Here is a 23,362-nt window from a genome sequence, read left to right on the forward strand (position 1 = left end):
AGAAAGGTCATTCTCTCAGAGTGGATGCACCTTTTGAACATGTTGCACATTTATGCTACACACTTCTGAAATAGCTCTTATAATTATACTATTTTTTGCTTCTTTTGTATAAAACTCCACGTCCAGACAGCCCAGAATGGGAATATTTTACCCCAAAATAGCAGCTGTCTCCTGCCTGATTGGAACAAATGTACGCGTCAGGAAAACAACTGGGAAGGGACTGTTTGCTGACAGTAATCTGGGGGAGCGGCTGTTGTTTGGCAGCTTATACTTTCACTCACTGATCTCTGATCTTGCGGGTCGTAATTACGTGCCCCCCCCACCCCTCTACGATTCCTCCCCCATCCCTTCCTGCTGCCATCCCACTCTTTAAACCCCCTCTGGTATATAAGCAGCACTTAATTGTGAAGGGCTGAGCCGGGGAAGGAGTAATCAGATGAGAACAGAGGCGGTGGTGTGGGGGGGGGGCGGTGGTTTATCACGTGGGTTTACACCGGCTAACGGGGGATTAATAACGTCTTGATTGAACTTCGGCTCCATGGAAAAAAATGGGAAGTGGGAGGGGGGAGAGATTGTGACTTTATATCTTTATTACTTAAAATTTTGGGATAAAATAAAATGGAAATAAATAGAATAAAATATAAAAATGTAATAAAATAAAAGTACATTTATAAATAAAAAACTTTAAAATAAAATATATGTAAAAATTGTAGAAGTAAAAGAGGGAAATGTAGTGCCACATTGTATAAAACTAATACATATATGTATAAGTTCAGCTCCCTGGAAAATAGCAGGACCTTTATTATTCTTACGTTTGGTACTTTAAGTATATTTTTATATATTCTTAATTCTTTTATTTGAAATTAATATTATTGCGCAACATTTCAGGTTTTTTTAGTATCAGTCAACAGTAGTGAAAATAAAAGTATAGGTATGTTGCAGAGTGATTACAGAGTCATTGCAGTACTTGTAGTAGTCTAACTAAGTGACAGAAAGGGGAGTACAAAAAAAAATGGAGTTACAAAGATAGAGAGGCTGGAAAGAGGGGAATAGAGGAAAGGGAGTTAGAGCCGGGAGAGGGAGTGGGAGGAAGAAAGAGCGAGCGAGGATGGGAGGCGCAGCGCAGTGTGGGGGGAGAGAGAGAGAGGGGGAGAGAGAGAGAAAGGGAGAGACAGGAAGCCTCCTCTGCTTCTGAGCCAGTGAGACGTATGCAGCCGGAGAGGGAGGATGGAGGGAGAAAGAGGGAGGCTCTCGGCATCTCCAAAAGGCGGCCCGATGAGGGGGTGAGGGGCTCGAGAGCAGTACAGTAGGAGGAGAAGAAGAAGAGGAGAGATAGAAAGGGGAGGTTAGATCAGAACAGGAGAAGAGCGTCTTTGAGCGTCAGGAAATATAAACATGTATTATTATTATGAAGAGTAAGGAAAGTTTGGATGGCAAAGATAGCTTCATGGAAAAAGAGGAGGAAGCTCTCGGTGATTCTTCTTCTTGTGTTCTGTGAGGAAGCACCATGTTCTCCGACAGCAGGGCTCCAGCACCGGGGGAGCAGAAAGCCTTCAAGCCCCCCCACGCCCCTCACTTCATCCCCTGGCTACGCAACAGCCTGAAGCCCCAGCATGGCGGCGGCGACCTCAACGGACCGTATAAACCGGGCACCAACAACCGGACCTCGCTGGAGAAAACCAAAGGGATCGGGTTCTTCTCCAAGAAAGGGGACGTTCGGTGCAGCAACGGGGTGGCGAGGATGCTTCCCGTGGTTCTTCGGGGCCACAACATCTTAAAACAGAGGGAGGACAGTCCGGCGAGGTGGACCCAGTCTCCAGAGCTGGATCCCCTACCCAGCAAAGAGGACACAGCTCCAGGTACGATCTTGGTCCAGGACAACACCACCTTTGTGAGGAACCACCTGAGCGAAGGGACTCCAGTCAGGAAGTACGGTCCTCTTGTAAGACCGACTCCTGCTCCTGTAATCGAGGAGCCGAACTGTAACAAGGGGCCCGTTGTGGTGGACTTGGAGCTCAGGAAAAGGTATGCATCCACCCTCCGTCGCAAGAGAGACCTTCACTCCTCTAGCTGGGCCAGTCCGGACACTCAGATCGAGAGGCAGCATGGCTTCACCTCCAGCTTCAGCTACATCCAGCAGCAGAGCAAGAGCCAGAGGGACCTCAGGGACCCGGTTGAGGGTTTCAACGGGCCCCTCAACGGGGTCATCTTCTCCACGGAGGTCCCTCAGAGGGGCACAGCAACTCTACGAGCTCCCAGCAAGCCTCGACCCAGCGGAGAGAGCATGAAGGGTCAGAACCAGACGTGGGTTCAGTACAAGCAGAGTCACGAGGCGACGGCGCAGAGGAAGGGGTCCGGCGGCACCAGCAGCAGGAAGGTGGTCCGAAACCAGATCAAACGCGTGGTGGAAAACCTGGAGCAAGTGCTCACAGCGCTGAGGGACGTTCACCAGGAAATGAGAGAGGTAAGGAGGGGATCTTTGTTGATTCTGGGTAAAATGTCTTTACTGGATGTTCAGAATGGGTGCAGAGAAGTAGCTGCATGGCTAACAAGCGGTAGAATGTTCCATAGTAAACAAACGTTGACGTTACATTTAGCAGACTCTTTTATCCAAAGCAACTTTTAGGGAATTCAACCATGAAGAAACGTCAAGAATCCTGCAGGGACATTTCCTATCTATAAACCCAACCAGATTAAGTGCTACTGCGTTAGCTTCAAGCCAAATCGTTTGTGAGTTCTCAAAAACGTTTTCTCGTTGAGAAACAAAAGGAGCTGGATTTATTTGTGTAACGTAAGCCAGGTTGTGTTATTTTCTTAGACAGTTGACCCAAAACTATCCCTTAATCAGGTGTCCTGTTAGCATCGGGTCCAAATCCGCCGCCATTCTGTTGTTGGTCAATTCTTACTCTCGTCACATGATGAGTGACGTGACGAGTGAAATCCGACAGCTCTGGCTCATCGGAGAGGACGCTTCCAGTTCCTGATTGTTGCTCGCTCTGCAGACTAACTTTTTCCTGCTTCACAACGAAGAGTTCCTTATTTATTTGATAAATGTCTGGGTTGAAAGCCCATGTGTAAATTAACTACATCATACTTTTTCTTAATCGAAATAGGAAAGCAAACCAATACCAATCTAATCCTACAAATAAAAGGCCTAGCATGCGATACGTTAAATATTACTAGCAATAAGTAAACAGATGCTGAAGTGTTTCCAGTTCTGATGCTTTCAGATTCAACCCGTACCATTTTAAAGTGTGTTTCTGTTTCAGTATATCTTGATGCTTTTTATATTGCACTGTGAATAACTGATATTTGCTCTCACAACAGACTCTGCCTTGCCTTACTAAAACAATGTGAAGGTTGCATACTGATATACTCTCTTTGAACTGACTCAAAATCAATGCAGCATCGCAGTCTTTTGATTTGTGTTTATCCAGGATTACCACTGCTTAAGAACAGTCCAATTTATGACGTTTTAATGCCATGCAGAATTACATTTAAGACCAGTTTCTGTAAATGTATTCTGCTCTCTGGGTCTGCAAGAGGCGTTTGGTAAATTGCTTTGAATAGAATGTTATTACAAACTATTCTTTAGATCTGGCAACGCAACGTCAGAACAAAACTATCATAAAAAAACTACTTTTATAAGACCTTTGAAAGACTGAAGACATTCAACACAATTAAGCTCCTCTTTATAATAAATTCAGTGCTTTTTGAACCTTTTCAAGATCCTGGTGAGTTGACATCGAGAGGAGGATTTCAAACAAGCCCGACAGATTGTGTGCAGCCCGACAGAGAAGTCACCGCATCCTCTCACGTTAATTTCCTGATGCAGGAAATATTCATGCTAAAAAACCTCGAGGGCTCGCACGGTTACAGATAACAATGCAGTCGATGAATACACGTCCTCAGCAGAATTTAACATGCATTAAAAAGTCAGCAGCAGCAGCGTTGGATGAATGCACTGCAGTCTGCAAACTGTTTCTGCAACTCTCCTCCGTCATCTGTCTGCAAACAGTTGTTCACATAGAGGTGAGACACTAGCTGTGCCCCATTTGCAAGAATCATTTAGGGGCTGCTGAGATGTGACATCAGCAGAGTCGGGAGGGTCAAATTAACCATCTGCGTATCAGAATATAACCTGATTACTCTCTGTTACTTTTGCAACACCTCAATATCAAATGCAATGTGTATTATGAAAGATCAAAGTGACCTTAGAAGAGAAGATATTTGGGATCAAAAATGTGTCCCCTAAATTTAGGCTAGACCCACAGGAAGGTGGCGCTTACAACAAGTGTTTCAGGTTAATAAACACATATTAAAAACTGTATTTTTATGCTGATTTCTAAATGTAATACGTTACTCTGAAATCCTGGACATTCTGGGTAAATCCTTCCTCTCTGCATCTCCCTCCTCCTCCTCTTTTAACTCCCCTTTCTCCCTCCTCTTGGACAGATGCTGCTCCAGGCACAGCTGGAGAGCGTTTTATAATCCATTTACGTCTGAGTATCCCTGCCTCGTATTCCTCATCCAGTAAAAGTGACACGTAAATCTCGCCTCTTGGCATTTGATCTGCATCGACAGGGTCTAAAGCCGAGGTAGTAACCTCATCATGCCGGCTGCCAGGGTTTTTTTTTTTTTACTGTATGACAATCTTAATGTAACGCTGATGAAAGAGCCTGTAGGCTACGGCAGAAGAGACGAGAGAAGAAGAAGAAGAAGAAGAAGAAGAAGAGGAAGAAGAAGAAGAAGAAGAAGAAGAAGAAGAAGAAGAAGAAGAAGAAGAAGAAGAAGAAGAAGAAGAAGAAGAAGAAGAAGAAGAAGAAGAAGAAGAAGAAGAAGAAGAAGAAGAAGAAGAAGAGGGAGAGAAGAAGAGGGAGGAGGAGGAAGAGGAGAGAGAGCAGAGACACTGATATGAAATCCCACATTTTCTCAACAGAGGCGACAGATCAAAGGGAGATACGGCACTAGAGGAGACTTGGTCGCATATTTATTTCAAAGCCCTGTTTTAACATTCCGTTGCATGCAAAGCAACCGACGGTTTCATTTAATAAGCAATCTGAACTAAAGAGGAATTAGTCTTTAAAGCATTTCAGAGGAAACAAATATTACTCAAATACTCAGAAGCTTACACTGATGTTCTGAAGGCCTTTTGACTGTAAAAATGAAACTTCGACTTACATTAAATGCAGAGTTTTGTCTTAACAACCTGCGCCCTCAAACCAAAATGCAGATTTCTCCGTAAAATATTAAGTGATGCCAGAAAACAAAATCTCTGTTGGTCAGAAAGGGCTTGGGCTGACACTGAGACTGAGATTTCTGATGCTTTCTTTTACTCTCCTTTCTTCTGGAGAGGAAGTAAAGAAACTCTGGATTTATTTGTTGTTGGAGGTGCAATATATGACTCAGCAGCTTTAAGACGTGAACACACTATTATTTTCTGCTTCGCTCTGATGCAGGATTTTCACCTGAAAGTGGGCGGGGCTTAATTTTGGCAGGAAGTGACATTAGCGCCTCATGCTATATTTTACTAGAAACACACCTGAAATGTAACATGTCAACATATTTCACATCCCTCTACTAAGATGAACTTAATATTATTGCTTCCAACTAACCTAATACAGTTATGTGAAAAGTGTTGACATAATATATTTCATTAAAACATTTCATATTATCAGAGCTGACAGATCAAACCCTGCACTTTGACTCAAAGCGAAATAACAGAGATACTCTGCGGGAGTTTTATGAACTGACTTATCTCTACAGCAAACGTCTCTCAGCACGCATCAGCACTGTGTGTGGAGACCTGAGGGGTCAGAAAACCTTATAATAAACACTCTCGGGAGCGGCAGATAAAAAAACAAGGTCCTCTGCTTTTTCTTTTATCTCGCCTGATTTCTCGACATTAACAGGCAGCACCTGCCCACAGTCACTGGGTGTGCATACACTCGCTGCACTTCAAAGTAACATGAAATGCCTCGCCTGAAAAGCTTCAAATAAAAAAAGAAAAAGGAGGATAAACCAGGTCATCTTTTGACATCAGCGAGGATGTTGTTGAACACAGAGGACAAAACAATAATTCATCTGATCCAGCAGAGGCCGAGAATTTATCCGTGCACAAAGAGCAGGTGGAGAGATGGGTCAGTGTAATTTCCTACCATCCCTGCTGCCTCCATCAATGGACGTGTGTGTGTGTGTGTGTGTGTGTATTACTTTTGGCACTTAATGTTTATTTTGATGCTCACACTTAAGCGAATTTGTATCCCCAAAGGAAGTAAAAATATCACACAATAAACAAAAACAACAACAACAAATAAGTATAACTCAATGCACACAGAGGTGTATTGATATTAATAATGTTGTCTATGTGCATGCTCTCATTTACTGTATGCACCTAAAGCGGCTGCCCGTGTATCTTATATGTTGCATAGTGTGTTAAACCCATCTAAATTTAGAGAACACATTTCCCATCGCAGTAGTATCCTGGTTTCTGGGCTGAGGTAAACACTTTTAGCAGCCTGTGTGACACACTTACAGAGCAGAGCTGCACACCTGGAGAGAGTTTGACATGCTCCAAATTAAAGAAGTAGACGTGCAAAATGTAGAAGAAATTACTTTTAATATTGCATTGAGGCTAAAGGACCGAGATTAGATCTTTAAGGAAGGGTCTTAAATAAGGAAAGCTTTCAAATGAATATATAATGTCTCTGGGGATGTCGCTTTACTCTTATTTCCTCACACTGCTTTCCAAATAGAGGTAAAAAATGGCAAAAATACACTTGAAATGTTAAGTGATTAATCAGGACGGTCACGAAATGATTCATCATCTGATTATTTGGTACCTTTCTCTTTTTTTATGATTAAAATGTAATACTTTGTTGGTTTTAGATTGAAAGTAAGGACAGAAAGCAAGTGGAAAAAAGACTTCAGAGAGTGTTGATTAAGCACTTTATCTGGCAAATAATCAGTAGATTAATCAAAAATGAATTAAGGGGAGCGCAGTGATTAAGTATTTGCACGTTGGTGAAGTTGGATGAAATAGAATGGACAAAATCAAAGCAGAAAAAGTCAAGATATCCAGATTTTAAGTCGCTATCTAACTCAATAGAGTCTTATTTTATAGCAATCAATACTATATTTCCACACAAAACACTTGAGAAATATTTAGATTGCTTCTCCTCTTTCTCTGATCAACATACTTTTATATTTCCCATCACAGGTGGTGCAGCAGATCGACTCTCTGACCTCCTCTATTGACCTGAATTCGGAGGGGGCTGAAGGAGACGACAGCAGCTCCAACTCAGGCTCCATCTCCAGCGAAGTGACGGCAATCAGCACCAATCAGAGACCTCCAGATCCCGGAGACCCGCCCTCCTGCAGGAGAGACCCTCACATCAGGAGTAAATCCCCTCCTAACATCAGGAGTAAATCCCCCCCTAATATCAGGAGTAAATCCCCCCCTAGCATGCAGCTGTGCCCGGTGAACTCTGCCTTTTCAGACAGGGGTCGAACTCTCCGGTTCACCTGCAGTTTGGGTTTTTCTCCCAGACAAGGTGGGCCGTTACACAACAATAATCCCTCTCAAAACGTCCCCTCACATGACGTCCATTTGTCCCCGCAAAGACACCTCCCTGTCCGGCCTCCTACTCCAGGACTCTCCCCTCTTACGGTGAACCTCCATCACCACAACAGCCCTGGATCTCACTCCCCGAATCCTTCACCACTTTCTCCAAACCCACCCGCCGCTCTGAGTCCATCTGTCATTGAAAAGGACAAACTCGGGACCCCACAAAGTGACCACCCATCTGCCGGTCTGCACTCAAAATCTGCACCACAACCTCCATCTGCCCCTGCAACCCAAGCTAAACCTCCCAAAGGTCGCAGGGGTCGCAAACCTCCTCCATACCCCCACCTCAGACCCTCAGAACCCACGCAGAAAAAAGTGCCGGAGCCCCGAGCAGCTCCCCCGTACCCTGAGAAAAGGCTCTCGACCACAGTGTGAGACAACGGGAGAGAGGGGGGAGGCTGATCGACAAAAAAAAGCTGCAACAGTGGAGGTGATTCAAGGCTCGCCACGTTTCCAAGGTGACAGGATGCAGACGCAACTCAGGGTGAGTCTGACCGGGCGTCCTTTTCTCCTGTCTACGCTTTTACACCAATCTCTGGAGTTTATTATTCGAGACACATACAGGGTATCACATCGAGTAAATGTACTGAGCAGAGGTGAAAGAACTTCTTTGGTACTTTACTTTAGAAAAGTAGAAACGCTTTGGTCTGAAAATACTTCACAAGTGAAAAACCTGAGTGGAAGTAGTGGAGTATATTTTAGCTAAATGTACGATACGTTTCAAAAGTATACTCAGTACGCAGAATGACTCAATATAGGTTACTATCTTATCAATAATAAAGAGATCTAAGAGCATTAATGTTTTAGTTTGTCAATTTGCAGCCACATTTAGAAACCGTGTAAAGTACTGGGTAGATTAGTAGTCATATAACCATGTGTTTCTATATATTTTTAAGTGTAACATAAGCCAAAACATACACAGGGCATCATACAGAGTTGGAAGAAGTAGTCATTTTAGGCTTTAGTTTGTCAAATTGAAGCCATATTGAGAAGCTTTGGTAAAAAAAAGTACAGCACTGCATCTTTTCATGTAAGCATATCATGTGTTTTTTATATAAAAGTGACTAGTGATTAAAAAGGCCACTTAGAAGAGGTGGGAGAATAATACGGTCTTAAATAATACTCCATAACAAGCAAAAATCCTGAATTCAAAATGTTACCTAAGTAGAAGTAGAAGCTAGATGTACTTAAATTATAAAAGTAAAAGGAGTCAGTATGCAGAATGGCTTTTTTGCCTCATATATTTGACCATATTTTGTGTTTTAAAAGGTTACCATGAGTGTTAAATCAATTTAGGGGAGTAAAAAGTACAGTAATTGTGTCCGAAACATAGTGGATTAGATGTATAGAGAAGTATAAAAAAGAAATCCTCAAGGAAAGTGCAAGTCTGTCAAAGAAGTACTTACATTAATTATGGCACTTGATGGAGTAAATGTAGCCTACTGGCACTGCGACCGGCATCCTAACATCTGTCTGGGTTTCAGCTCAGGCTCCATACAGATGCTCTCCCACAGTTAAAGGGCAAAAGGAGACGGCCTAATTAAAAAGAAATATGAAAGTGAATGATAATTACTGTGAGGAAAAAGTAAGAGCTGATTACTTTTAGTTCAGCCAGACACATCCACTCACATGCATCAGCATTGTCTGGGTGGGATAATTGCTGTCAGGAGTTGCGATGGTATAACGAGAACTCGGGGTACTCTGGCTGGCGGTGTGAAGAGCCCCCGCTGGGGAACTGTGATATATATCTGGAGACAGAAAAGGTCTCGTGATGAGGGGGAAGTCAGCATGGCGGGATGAGACAGGGGCAGCTGGTTAGTCCTTGTAGCCTTCACCCCCGGTGCTTCAGAAATCTCCTCTGCTGCCTCTGGTTTGACCGACCCGGGCACAATCTCCATCTGTTGCCCTGCAAATGTCAAGAGGTGCAAAGGGAGATAAATCGGGGGCAGATGTGTGTGTGTGTGTGTGTGTGAAAAAGGAGATACAACCACGACCAAGATTATCTGCAGGATTGATTATTACATACATACGACAAACTATATCTATGGCTTATTAATTTAGGTCGTCTAGTGCTTTACTCCTTGCCCTTAAAGCTGGTGTTATTCTATATTTTCTGTTCTTGTCAACAGACAAAATGAGAAGAGAAAAGGTAGCTACAACAAAATGTTAATCCCTTGCTCAATACTATTTGAATGTAATAACCTTCATGACACTAAGTCTGTTTGTTCCTACTGAACAATTCAATCAGTTATTCTTAAAATAAATATTGATAAAATAGGTTTGAATTTAGAAAAACAAATCGAAACACGTTTTAGAATATTAATCAGAATCAGAAATCACTTCCCCTGGGGGAGACTGGATTTCATTACAGTAAATAAAATAAACTCATAAAGACAGAGAAGTACTTCAACATTAAAACAAATATAGATATGAAAAACATTTAAAGATACAACCATGTTATCACAACCTTATCCTCGGGGGAAATTGGGTTTTGTAACAGTTGTTCCATTTAAGAATAAATAAACTAAAATAAAGTACAAATATTTATATAAACATAACAAGTTCAAGTAAAAATTGTACATTGTTCAACAATATATCACACTGATAATATTGATATTAGTATTAAAGCTGAAAATGGGGATAAAAATCCTTACTTGTTGGATGAAATCACTGTAGGTCTTGGTCCAAGGCTACGGACTACTATGCTAGTAGCTCAGTGAGGCTAATGGCTAAACGCTAACATCAATATGCAAGCATTCTAACTATGTAACAATCATATCTCATGTATTAATAACGTAAATAAACAAGTGAGAAACATATATATTACATGTCCAGCCGCTTTTAGACCATTTAATGTTAAAACGTTACGTGTAATATATCTCAAATATGTAATGCTAGCCGTTTTTCGCTATGTTAGCTTAACGTGTTAGCATGCTAACAATAGCTTACTAGCAATCAACACAAAATGCTGCTCCGGCTGATTGAGATGTCGGTAGTTTTGCAAAATGTTCTCATAGTGAACAAACTTAATTTCTTAACTGAGAAAGCTACATGAGTGGTGCACAAAACTGGGAGTCATGATACCCCAAGGATTACAAGATTAAAAGATTAACAGGAAGGAAAGCAGTGGTTACACAAAGGTTTATTTAGCCAATTTAAACTAAACTTCCTTCTAGCTTCACTGTTATAATCCCGAATGACTTCCTCAAGTCTGTAATAAGAGGAAAAATGTTAGACATAGGAACCATTTATATGTATAAATAATGAAGTGCTGCAAACACTGCTTTGTTTAAGGGATCAAAAAGATAAATGAGTTTGGGAACTGTGTAGTTACAGTTCATCCAATGGGGAGAACATGTATTTCTGCAAAACATTTTACAGCAATCCATCCAATAGTTGCATGTTTAGGTTAAATCAGATGGGACACCAGATTCGGATTCCTCCTCTGGGGTCCAGGCATGCATATCTATTGCAAATCTCATTGCAATGTTTGTAGGGATATTTCTGTCTGGATTAGTGGTGTGTTGTCCTGACTGATCCCTAAAGTCACTGTGCTTACAGGTCTAAAAATGATTTGTTTTTAATGCACGCCATCGACATAATGTAGGCCAGTTCTTGGCAGCATCGAGTGAATATATTTAACTGATGGCATATCAGAAGGGGGGGTTGAAAGTAAACATGTCTACGCACCAGATGGTAAACAGTGGTGATGTGTTTAGGGTTTAGATGACAGCATAGAGACACAGCCAACTGGCAGTAAAGAGAGAGAGATCGGGCCTCAGGGACTTATTACTGACTGGAAAGACCACCCTGAGAACAAAGTGTCAACATACTGTATCTATGGGGCCACAAATACCTTTTTAAAATATGTTGTAGGCTAAGTACAACTTGGAGACTGTGAGAGTTTCCTGGATGACAAACAAAATATTTAGTGGTTTGAGTGTTAAGCAATGATGGCTATTTTCTGTCACACAAATACATTTCAGGGCCAAATGAAGGGTTGTATTATTCACAGGAACAACTCAGGAAAAAACCTCCGATTTCTAATCAAAACAAATTGGATATTAGTGAATTAATTCTACATTTACTATAACAAGATTAAATATATACAAGAACAAACAAGAGTACTTTATGGGATTATATGATTTTTAATTTATGAGAAAATTTAAATCACAAATCTGCATAAAAATCATAGAAATCTAGTGGCTTTTTTTGTAGAGGAACAATATGACTGTATACTTACTTAGTAGCCATCTTGTTCCGGATATTTTTGATGTTCCTATAAACGTCTGACAGTACAACTATCTCCCAAGAGTTATCCTCCAAATATATGAACCTCAGAGAACTTTCTAGTGTTTTTCGCGTAAATGTGAGATATTTTTGGGTAAATCTCTGAAATTCCTATTGTTTTGTGAATATTACCCCATGTCCACACAGTTTTTGCACATTCTTTGGACCTACAAAGCCCCCAGTATAGATTTTTACATAAAACCACTGGTACATTTCATGTTTACAGTATAAAACATGTCCTTCTTGTATCAGAGAACTCAGACTAACTTATACCAATTGGACTACAATCAGACGACTGATTTTCTCTTGGCTTAACATGAAATGAATAAATCCCTGATGACTCTATATCTCCATAAGCCCACAAAGATCATCTCTCTATATATTCCCATATGTGCTTCTGGATTTAGTGCAAAGCCTTTCTCCCCAGAAATTAAGGAGAAACAATGGAAGCTCTTTATCTCACGGATGAAACCATTTATCCGAGGACAATGTACGTTAATTGACTACGTTTGCAGAATACACTTTTAAGGCTTATTTTAATATAAAGTGTCATTTCAATTCTCATTTGTATGCTGAAAACCAGAGTTTAAATTGGGAATACATTAGCGCTGGTGCTAAAAATTACAGTTATTTTAGACAGATGTGACGGGGGCATAAAATAGAAAATCTTTCCCTTAGTGTTCCCAGTGTCCCGGCTGCGACAGTGTTCAGAATATTTAATGTCTCTGCGCTAGCACTCAAATTTCTCCTCTCTTTTCATGTTTACCCTTTAACGAGGCCGTGGGAGGTTCAATCAGATCATGACTGACAGAACGAGAGAAAAACATTGAATTATATCCAGAAATGTGACAACACGTCTTTGTTCAAACGTCCCTCAGGTTTCGTCATTAATCAGAACCATCAGGAAGAAGTCAAAGAAATAACAAAGAATTGATAACAGAAAGACTCAAATTGGCAGGACCTCGTAAATGACTTATATTCAATAAAAGAAACGTGAAAATTATAAATCAAGTTCATATCTTTGACGTAAAATTAGAATATGGTAAAAAACCAGACATTACTAATGATCCTCCAGAGACACTTAATGTGGCATCTGCAAATTATAACTCTTTAACATTTTGTTCTCTTTCCTATTTGATGGATTTATTTTAATTTTATTATTTTCAACTGTATTTTATTATTCATTATTTTAATATTTATTAATTATAACTTTTTAACAGAATTTACTTTATATTTCTATTTTTTACATTTTATTATTTAATATTATTTCTATTTTATCTTGTTGTGTAAGCCCAGTCACAATGTTATGTCTTCAAATGAAAATAAAACAAGTAAAAAAAGCAAAATAAAGGAAACAAAGCAATAATCTAAATAAATAACTAAATGAAGACTTTTTAAGTGTTTTTAAAACTGCTAATATTTAATTATTTTCTGTCAACAAATGCCATAAAATGACCAAAACCTACCATGATTTCTTCTCCCTTTTTGACCAAAAACGATTTAAAACATATCAGGTTAACATGTCATTTGCATGAATGTGTGAACTGTATGCATTATTTTAAATCTGTCCTTCAAACACTCTCCTAAAATAGCCAAAACTTTGTGTGTTTCACCAGCTCCTGGGAGACTCAAACGGAGACACAAACGTCTCCAGCTCCAGAGACAGACGAGAGGATCCAAACTCCAACAAAAAAAGGTACGTAACCTCAGAGAGAGAAATCCCCACACAGAATCACATCAGCACAATCCTTTAAAATCCCAAATCAATCCCCAGAACTCGTGGTGTTGACACTTTGTGAGGATCGAAGGAGATTGGATCAATGTGAGGAGGATAAAGGCAGCATAAAGGAGCCTGTGCTTCTGAGAGCTGCAGCACAATGCCCACACATGTAACTCTGCAGGATCAAAAGGGGATCAGAAACATGTGATGGCGTCTCTTCTTCATATATACTTTAATCCTGAAGTCTTTGCACACCATATACTTGAGATTCTTTTGTGTTAAACCTCAATGTCTTCTTTTGAAGTCTTGAAGTACAAAGACATTTGGAGAAAAAGAATTAAAATAAGAAAATTGAAGTTTTTTCTGGTAAAATAAATGTTATATAAAAACAAATAATTCATGTTTTTTGGCTAAAAAAACAATCCTTGGTCTCCGAACGCTCAGAGGATATTAACTATGAATCTGTTTTATTTTTGATTTCATTGACAGATGTGCTGAAGTGAGTTTCTCCACAAAGAGTTGTGCAAAATATGTCTTGTCCAATTTGATGGTACTTTTCTCAAAAATAAGTCTTTAGCATGAAAAGAGAAACAGAATGACTCATTTATTAGTTGTTTCAAGAGCATTTCCACAAAGAATGGTGCAACAAATCACTTCACATCTTGTGTAAACCAGAGAATTGTTCAAAAGTTTCTTGGAAATTAGTCATTTTGCATGAAATTGCATAAAAAGATGACTCATCTATTATTTGATTTAGAAACTAAAACCAAGTTTTCCCACAAAGAACTTTTCTACCAGATAACTGCTCCTACGTTCTTGGACATTAATCATTGTGCATGCAGAAATGACTAATCCTCTTAAAAGATCTTCAAAGAAATCACCAGTTAGTCAACTTATTATTAACCGAGGGGGCATCTGTACTTTTATGATGTTCTCAGATCAATGATTTCACATTTACTGTTTAAGAGTCATCAAAAACGCACCAATCCTCAGTGGATTCTGCACTCTTAATATCATTAATAATCAAGTATCCCTTCAGGCCGAACACCACAAACACAACAAAAAATGATTCAAAGTCGTACAAATTGGTATTTTAGGGGGGGGGTAGAATGTTTGCTCACAGCGATGTAGAGCGCAGATCAGAGGATCTGAGGAAATGTAATTGTTTATGTGATGATGACGCTACAGCAGATTATTCACTTTCCTCTCAGGATTACAGGAGATGGATAAATCCCCTCGCTACTCTAAATGTGTTATCTATACTCTACAACGCCCCCCCCCCCCAGACACAGAATCCTTTATACATTCACAACCCTCCCCCAGGATCAAGCAGATGTGCTGCGTGTAAATCTTATATCCTCAGAAAGCAAACTATGGAAGCTCTTTAATCTTTAACAGAGTTTTAACAGGGACAGTGAACAGTAAAAAAAAAAGGAAACTCAAAGTGTATTTTCAAATACAGTGTAGAAAACATACGAGGAAATTCAGGTACTCAAACACAGAGTAGTTAAAAAGCAATATCAGTTTTATCCCATTCATAAACCCATCCTTCATTTGGCTGAAACACACACTCAGAGCTTAGAAATCGGTCAAAATATCAGCATTTTCTCTGCAACAACTACGCAACGTCTCAACCTATGAAAGACCTTTCATTCGACTGTATTCCAATCATCTTTGTTAGATTTAAAAAAAATGATATTCCGTCTGATTCTCGAGCTCAGTGAGATTTTTTGATCCAGCCGCTGTACAATCCTTTTCTCCGGAGCTCAACACTCGAACGAAGCTGCTTTACGTCTGACTTCTGACCGATCACAGCTCGTCGTGTCGCGTCTGTCCGATGGCGGTGAGCTTAGAGAGTTGTGCGCTGAACTTTCCGTCTGTGTGTGTCACTGGAGGTCGGGGAAAGGAGAGAACATTACAGTCACAGACAATATTAAAACCTAAGCAGCAGGGTGTCATGTGACAGCATTTTGAAACCAGTTTAACCAGCACAGCAGCAGATCATTTAATTAAAGGGGCCATATTCTGCTCATTTCCAGGTGTATATCAGTATGTAGTGTCTCTACTTTAAAGAGTCCTCTCCTGCTGATGTTCAGGTGTATATCAGTATGTAGTGTCTCTACTTTAAAGAGTCCTCTCCTGCTGATGTTCAGGTGTATATCAGTATGTAGAGTCTCTACTTTAAAGAGTCCTCTCCTGCTGATGTTCAGGTGTATATCAGTATGTAGTGTCTCTACTTTAAAGAGTCCTCTCCTGCTGATGTTCAGGTGTATATCAGTATGTAGTGTCTCTACTTTAAAGAGTCCTCTCCTGCTGATGTTCAGGTGTATATCAGTATGTAGTGTCTCTACTTTAAAGAGTCCTCTCCTGCTGATGTTCAGGTGTATATCAGTATGTAGTGTCTCAACTTTAAAGAGTCCTCTCCTGCTGATGTTCAGGTGTATATCAGTATGTAGAGTCTCTACTTTAAAGAGTCCTCTCCTGCTGATGTTCAGGTGTATATCAGTACGTAGTGTCTCTACTTTAAAGAGTCCTCTCCTGCTGATGTTCAGGTGTATATCAGTATGTAGTGTCTCTACTTTAAAGAGTCCTCTCCTGCTGATGTTCAGGTGTATATCAGTATGTAGTGTCTCTACTTTAAAGAGCCCTCTCCTGCTGATGTTCAGGTGTATATCAGTATGTAGAGTCTCTACTTTAAAGAGTCCTCTCCTGCTGATGTTCAGGTGTATATCAGTATGTAGTGTCTCTACTTTAAAGAGTCCTCTCCTGCTGATGTTCAGGTGTATATCAGTATGTAGTGTCTCTACTTTAAAGAGTCCTCTCCTGCTGATGTTCAGGTGTATATCAGTATGTAGAGTCTCTACTTTAAAGAGTCCTCTCCTGCTGATGTTCAGGTGTATATCAGTATGTAGAGTCTCTACTTTAAAGAGTCCTCTCCTGCTGATGTTCAGGTGTATATCAGTATGTAGCGTCTCTACTTTAAAGAGTCCTCTCCTGCTGATGTTCAGGTGTATATCAGTATGTAGTGTCTCTTTATGTTTCTCATACTGCCTGTGCTGCAGCTCCTCTTTTCACCCTATGTCTGAAACCAGAGCCCAGTCTGCTCTGATTGGTTAGCTGGCCGGCTCTGCTGTGATTGGTCAACCAGCTTAGAGATGTCCCGCCCCTTAGCATAATAGGAGCAAGAGTGTTCCAAAGTGATGTTACTATGTTCCCGAGCTTTGGGATTGTACCCTTTGCAGACCATTTACATGCACTAAAACCTATAGAACACACAACAGGAAAGTGAAAACTCTTTATATTTGCAGATGTAACTTTGTGCAATCTACAGGGGGGGGGGAGAGTAACAGCTGCTAAGATTATAACACTTCTCACACCTGTAAATAATAAGTGTTACAACTGCAATTTAATTTCTCCTGCTATTACAGCTGACACTTTCATATTGCACGTATCTAACCAAAACTGCAATGGTTTTATTCCCTAAGGCAGGTCAAAGTGGTGAAGGAAAATAGTGGCTCCTTGTTTATCATGGAAAAAGATGCAGAAGGTCAAGGGAAAACATTGAATGAGATTCCGCAGTGTGTTTCAGGTCGACTAACTCCCTTTTCCCACCGAAATTACTGCGTGCATGCAGGTTTTTCAGAAAAGGCGTTTCTGCTGTTTTCTGCTGTGTCACGTACACACTCAGCAGAAAGCACGGTTAGTAAACAGAGGGAATGTTACGCTGGTTGCTTCTTCTTTTATATCTGACGCTCATTCAGTCTCTCTCTCTGTCATACTGTCGAAGCAGAGCATGGTGATGGTGGGAAAGATTAGCAACGAGGGTTTTAATGAGTTTCTGTCGACTTTTAATTAGATTTGTAACCATGATCGACAAGCTTCTGACAAAAGAGTCTGGTGGCTTTTAAGGAGGCATATTTATTGTATATTTTTACGTTTAATAATTATAATAAATGTCAAAATCAAACCAGTTTAAGCTCCCACACTAGAACGGACTTACAAAACCTGAAATTGACGCAGATTTTGATTTTTTAAGCCTTAAGTTGGCCGTTTCAGTCGCCGCCGCCAGGGTTTTTAGAAGCAAATTTAAAATGAGTGGGTAAAGAAAAGTACATTCAAATACTTTGCAAGATAATATGGTGAGAAAAACTCTTACAATTACCTTTAATGGTAAGAAAACACACGTGAAAGCCGTTTAAATATTAGGACAAAAGCACTTTGGTGGCAACCTGTCAATCACAAGTTAACCCCGGCTTAAAGTATACACCTCTTCATCGTCCATTTTACTCAAATTAAATTCACATCCTGTTTTATTAGAGAGGGTTTAAGGCTACAGTTTGAGACCATAAAGTCATAGCATAAATGTTCACAGAGGTAATAAATCAAGTGAGAAGAAGGGTCATTTTCTCATAGACTTCTATACAATCGGACAAGAGGAGTCCCCTGCTGGCCATTAGGGAGAATGCAGCTTCTAAGCATTTCCATATTTTGTGTCGTTGTTCTAAAAAGGACAATGATAGCGAACCTGTGGTCATTAAAAGTCGTAGAAAAGAGGGAATTGTCTTAACTTGTCAGACTCTGAAAGGTCTGCTTGGTTGCGAGTCAGCTCATCGATGCATCGTTAAAAGAGCAATTCACCTACTGTACCGCTATAAAGGAGTTTAAACCCCGACATTATGACTAAGTGTTTCCCCGAGGTCTCACAGAAGTGTGTGTGGGGGGGGGGGGATTATCATAAAGTGTGCGATGGAAGTTGCTGATGGAAACTGAGTCTATAAGCCCGTTTTGTGTAGTGACTAATCTGCTGTTACTGTGTGTTGCTGTGTGACTTCAAATCCTGCTAATCACACTCTGGAAATGTGTGCCACAGAGGGGGATTTGTGCAGAAACTGAATAACAACAAACAATTCTAAGGGGACAAATGGCAACCCACTCACAGCTGGAGCGCACGCTTTTAGAGGGAAAATCAGCGGGGAACTGGCAACGTGACGACGAGGAGGGAGGGAAAGAGGAGGGTGAGATTGACGTGACAAACAGAGGGAGTTGATTGAACGCTTTTGAAAAACACAATCAATGTCTCACCTGTGGACTCTCCTACGGTAAACTCCTCCGGCTTCAAAGGCACGTCGCTGTGTCCTGCTCCCGCCGTCTGAGACTGGAGTACAAGAGGAGGAAGAGGGTACAGAAACAGGATGAGAGGAGGCACAGGAGGGTAGGAGGAAGTGGCGACAAGGTCAAGGAGACGCTGTGCACGGGTGTCAGGTGATAATAAGGGATCAAAAACACTTAAAAGATAACTTTAATGGAATGAAAACACACCGTAGAAAGGGTTTAAACCTAACGACAAAAACACTGCAGTAGCGACCTGTCAATCACACCTTTACCCCGCCTTTTATTATACCATGCTTTATCACCTTTGTGACTTTAATTTACAGAATTTAGTTAAAGGAGAATGTAAACTAGAGATTAAAACCAATAACTCACTACAATTTTATTTTACTAAGGTAATAATCAGGTGAGTAGAAGGGTCTTTTTCTCATAGACTTCTATACAATCAGACATTAGAGTTAATGCAGCTCTAAAGCATTTAGATATTTGGCATATAATATATTCACAATGCTTTGAAGTAACTAAGGACATTTACTCAATGTAGTACCTTTAGTTGCTAGGCAGATTAGGATTAATGATGGTAAATATAATCCCCTTAAATCAGACTGTAGTTCACCTGCAGTAAATCCAGCAGCTACCCTGCAGTATACAAAGCCATTCAAACTAGCTGCACCTTTACCAGCTCTGAGAACACTTTAATGATCAATCATTATAAAACATATCAGAGATATTATTCTGAAATGGACCAATCAGACAATGACTACTTTTACTGTCGCTACTTTAAGTACATTTAGAGGAGAGTACTTTCTACTTTCACTGGAGGAACATTTAGAATACTTCTACTGTGACAGAGTATTCCTACACTCTGGTACTTCTACTTTACTCAAGTACAAGACCTGAGTACTTCTACTTTACTCAAGTACAAGACCTGAGTACTTCTACTTTACTCAAGTACAAGACCTGAGTACTTCTACTTTACTCAGAACTAGACCTGAGTACTTCTACTTTACTCAAGTACAAGACCTGAGTACTTCTACTTTACTCAAGAACAAGACCTGAGTACTTCTACTTTACTCAAGAACAAGATCTGAGTACTTCTACTTTACTCAAGTACAAGATCTGAGTACTTCTACTTTACTCAAGTACAAGACCTGAGTACTTCTACTTTACTCAAGTACAAGACCTGAGTACTTCTACTTTACTCAAGTACAAGATCTGAGTACTTCTACTTTACTCAAGTACAAGACCTGAGTACTTCTACTTTTACTCAAGAACAAGATCTGAGTACTTCTACTTTACTCAAGTACAAGATCTGAGTATTTCTACTTTTACTCAAGAACAAGATCTGAGTACTTCTACTTTACTCAAGTACAAGATCTGAGTACTTCTACTTTACTCAAGAACAAGCTCTGAGTACTTCTACTTTACTCAAGTACAAGCTCTGAGTACTCCTCCCCCCTCTGTGAAGGAGCAGCCTACTCGTGGTAACACGGTTTTCTCCCGGGAAATTTCACTGAGTAGGAGGATGTGGCGACAAGGTCAAGGAGAGTCTGTGCGGGGGTGTCAGGTGTTCAGGTTATTTTTGTCGCATCATTTAAAGTTGTTTTTTTTCTTGTGTTTCGTCTGCTTGCAGGGCAACGAGCCGAAGACGAGAAGGACGATGAGGAAGAGGAGCATGAGGAAGAACATGTGCCGTGGCTAATGACAGAGCGTCAGGCCTGCCCTTGCTGGGGGAAGGAGGCGTGTCGAGGAACATCAGAGTGGCTGGACCTCCGCTCAGTGACCGAGCTGCAGACATTAACCTTCCTCCTTCATGATGTGCAGAGACAGGTTCACTTCCAGGAGAAATAAAAGCTTTTTTGACCGTCTGGTGCCCGGCGTTGCTTTGTCAGAGGTGGGACCAGATGATTAAATTCAACTTTGAGAGCACTGAGACCCAGGGTAGCATCTGACCGGGTAAATAGACATTACTATAGGGGATAAATAGTGCGAGTAAGATATTTATAATACAGGACGATTTTACATCTGGTTGATCCTATACTCCTCTATAAAGCCTTGGTCTGTCAGGGCTGATGACGTGCAGATAATAAATGACTAGAAAGGCAAACCGTGGATGATCTTTCTAAATGAAATTGTGGTTGAATATCAAAATAAGCTGCAGTTTAACATCAAACAGATGCAAACAGTGGTGCAGAGTACAGTTCATATGTATAGGAATAAATAGTGAGGATTAGATGCTTACAAGACAGTTTGGGATGAGGTATATAACACAGGAAATGTTCATTTTTTGGTCAATACCTTTATCTTTGGATACCGATAGCTTCAGGTTATTATAGCAGCAAACATCTGGTGGATTTCTCTAACTGACATTTGGGTTAAATCTGTACATTAAAAGCAGTCTGGCTTCAAACCAGATGCAAACAGCAGTAAATTGAAGAGTGTATTTACGTACGTATTGGAATAAATAGTAATACATAAACGGTATGTAGTAAAGCTTTAGAAATAATAGATATTTGATGAGGATTGCAAAATGGACGAGTGCAACATCCGAACGGCAGAGTGTTTATTAGGGGTTCATATTTATCATTATTGTGGAGCTGCAGAGCCTACAAATGGTTTAATACAGACTTTTAAAACATATTTCTTTGGCACAGATCCTCTTAAATAATCCCAACATAATAATTTCATATATTTTTCAATAACGATGAGAGTTGTGATTAAAAAATGAGACAAATTCCGACTTTTCTGGGATTTTCTGCCAAAAAATACCTTTTTTTTTTTCAGAATTCTGTAATTTATCTAAAAAAATGTAAAAACCTTTTTTCAGATTGCTATCTTTTTTCTTCACATGTGGATCTAATCCTCAAAGCGCAATTGCAGTATTTGTCCTAATGCTGCAGCCCGGTTTATAATACAGCAGAAATCCGGCGTATACACTTGAAACAGCATGCGGTAGTGTAGGTATAATAACACCATACATTTACTGACTAAGATCCAGCCATTATGTAGGGACAGAGGATCTAAAACCGCCCGGCAACATGTGGAGAACTTCAAGGTTTCCAAGGAGAGGTGAGGGTTTCGGAGGGGATGTGCAGGACTCAAACACACGATTCAATCCACGCTACTCGGGAAAGAAATATAAAGAAACACATCTCCATGCTTGCATGAAATATATGAATTGAAGCTTTCTCAATAATCCATGTCTATTGAAAAAAAGACATTCAAGGTCGTGGTGTTTACCCTCTGATGCACACCGTTTCTAAAGATTTCAAGAGTGCGTCTTTGGAAAATGAAACTCTCGGTTAGACCTCGACCTCTGGGGAACTCGTTCATTTCAGCTATTTTACAAACATTACTTTTCAGTGAAAGACTCAATAATAACTGGACGAATCAATGATGAGCATGCATGTTTGTTTGAGCTTCAGATATTACGGAATCCTGTTTATAAATCATGAAGCGTAGGACTTATTCTGACCCATTTAGACGGAATTCTTTCATGCATTTCACAAACGTACGAATGCGTGTTATCCTCTGCCGCTTTACAACTTATATAGTTTACTTCCTACATTTCACTTGCACCAAATAAGTAACTTGCACTCCTTTATTGCATTCTTCTTCTTCTTCTTTTATGACCATGTTGCATTGTTGAACGAGCCAAAAACTAAACTGTAGCGTTGGTGCGGAAACACCACTGTCCGCTGTCTGTTCAATCGTCAGGAAATGAAGGACTTCTCCTTCTCCCCACATTTATAGAGGAACCATGAATGCACTTCATATAAATATGCAGATATGCTTGAAACAGAGTATTCCTACACTCTGAGAATTCTACTTTTACTCAAGTACAAGATCTGAATACTTCTCCCACCTCTTTGGTGCAGAAACACCACCTTTGAAAAAGACCATTTATGCGACATTTTCTGCTATTTTAAGAACAATTGTGTCAACAAATAACAGTTTAATGATTAGAAAAGTGTTTGTTTGCTGCACATGTACAGAAATCAAGCTTGAAAAGTCTCTAATCTATGAATTAAATGATGTCCTGTTTATTAATCATGCATTTAAGACTTCTCTCAACCACGTTCATACAGAAAACTTAAAGAAATTCACGAAAATCTGCATTCACTGGATCTAATTTAACTTTCCATGTATATAGTTCTGCTCAGTCCTGCATTTCACTTGCAGCATTAAGTCACTGCACTCTTTTATTGCCTTATATCTTTCTTTCCTTCCATGTCTCCAGTGCTTTGTTAAAGGAGCCTGCAGATCTATACAATAAAGCCTTTGAATGTCCAGCAGGAAAAAAGCCTCCTATTGCAAAACAACATTACGTGCAGAGAGGATCAGAGTTCAGCTGCTGACAGCTTCCAGCTCTGCGTTGAATAAAAGCAAAGTAGAAAAAGCTGCAGAAGACAGAAAATGTCCGCCTTAATCTCTCCCCCCGCCTGACAGATGTACTTGTGCTGTTCTTCGGCGGATGCTTTCGTTATTTGCACGATACGCAAAAATGTTCATCAACTGTGCCTTTGATTTCCTGACGTTTGTGCAGACGCCGTAAACCCGGCGCTTTAAACTTGTTTTTGGGGACGAGACGCTTTAATCTCGGCTCTGACAGGAAG

The 23,362-nt window shown here is 40.2% G+C and overlaps 2 protein-coding genes across 2 annotated transcripts in view; one reads left to right on the forward strand and one right to left on the reverse strand.

The window, feature by feature from the left end:
• The first annotated feature begins 1,215 nt into the window (after window positions 1-1,215).
• Window positions 1,216-20,995, forward strand: LOC134869669 (serine/arginine repetitive matrix protein 1-like). Its single transcript, XM_063891500.1, has 4 exons — window positions 1,216-2,464; window positions 7,220-8,111; window positions 13,534-13,613; window positions 20,380-20,995. Exons 1-2 carry the CDS (start codon window positions 1,508-1,510, stop codon window positions 8,000-8,002), a joined length of 1,740 nt encoding a protein of 579 aa, XP_063747570.1. The 5' UTR covers window positions 1,216-1,507; the 3' UTR covers window positions 8,003-8,111; window positions 13,534-13,613; window positions 20,380-20,995.
• The window catches only part of mydgf (myeloid-derived growth factor), a 13,187-nt gene continuing 4,043 nt past the window's right edge, over window positions 14,219-23,362 (reverse strand). The window contains exons 5-6 of the mRNA XM_063891501.1: window positions 18,720-18,792; window positions 14,219-15,526 (exon numbers count right to left, since the gene is read on the reverse strand). Coding sequence (XP_063747571.1) covers window positions 15,447-15,526; window positions 18,720-18,792 — 153 coding nt within the window. The 3' untranslated portion in view covers window positions 14,219-15,446. The remainder of the gene's footprint in view (window positions 15,527-18,719; window positions 18,793-23,362) is intronic.

Source organism: Eleginops maclovinus, chromosome 9 (genome assembly GCF_036324505.1).
Source record: "Eleginops maclovinus isolate JMC-PN-2008 ecotype Puerto Natales chromosome 9, JC_Emac_rtc_rv5, whole genome shotgun sequence".
Lineage (NCBI taxonomy): Eukaryota > Metazoa > Chordata > Actinopteri > Perciformes > Eleginopidae > Eleginops > Eleginops maclovinus.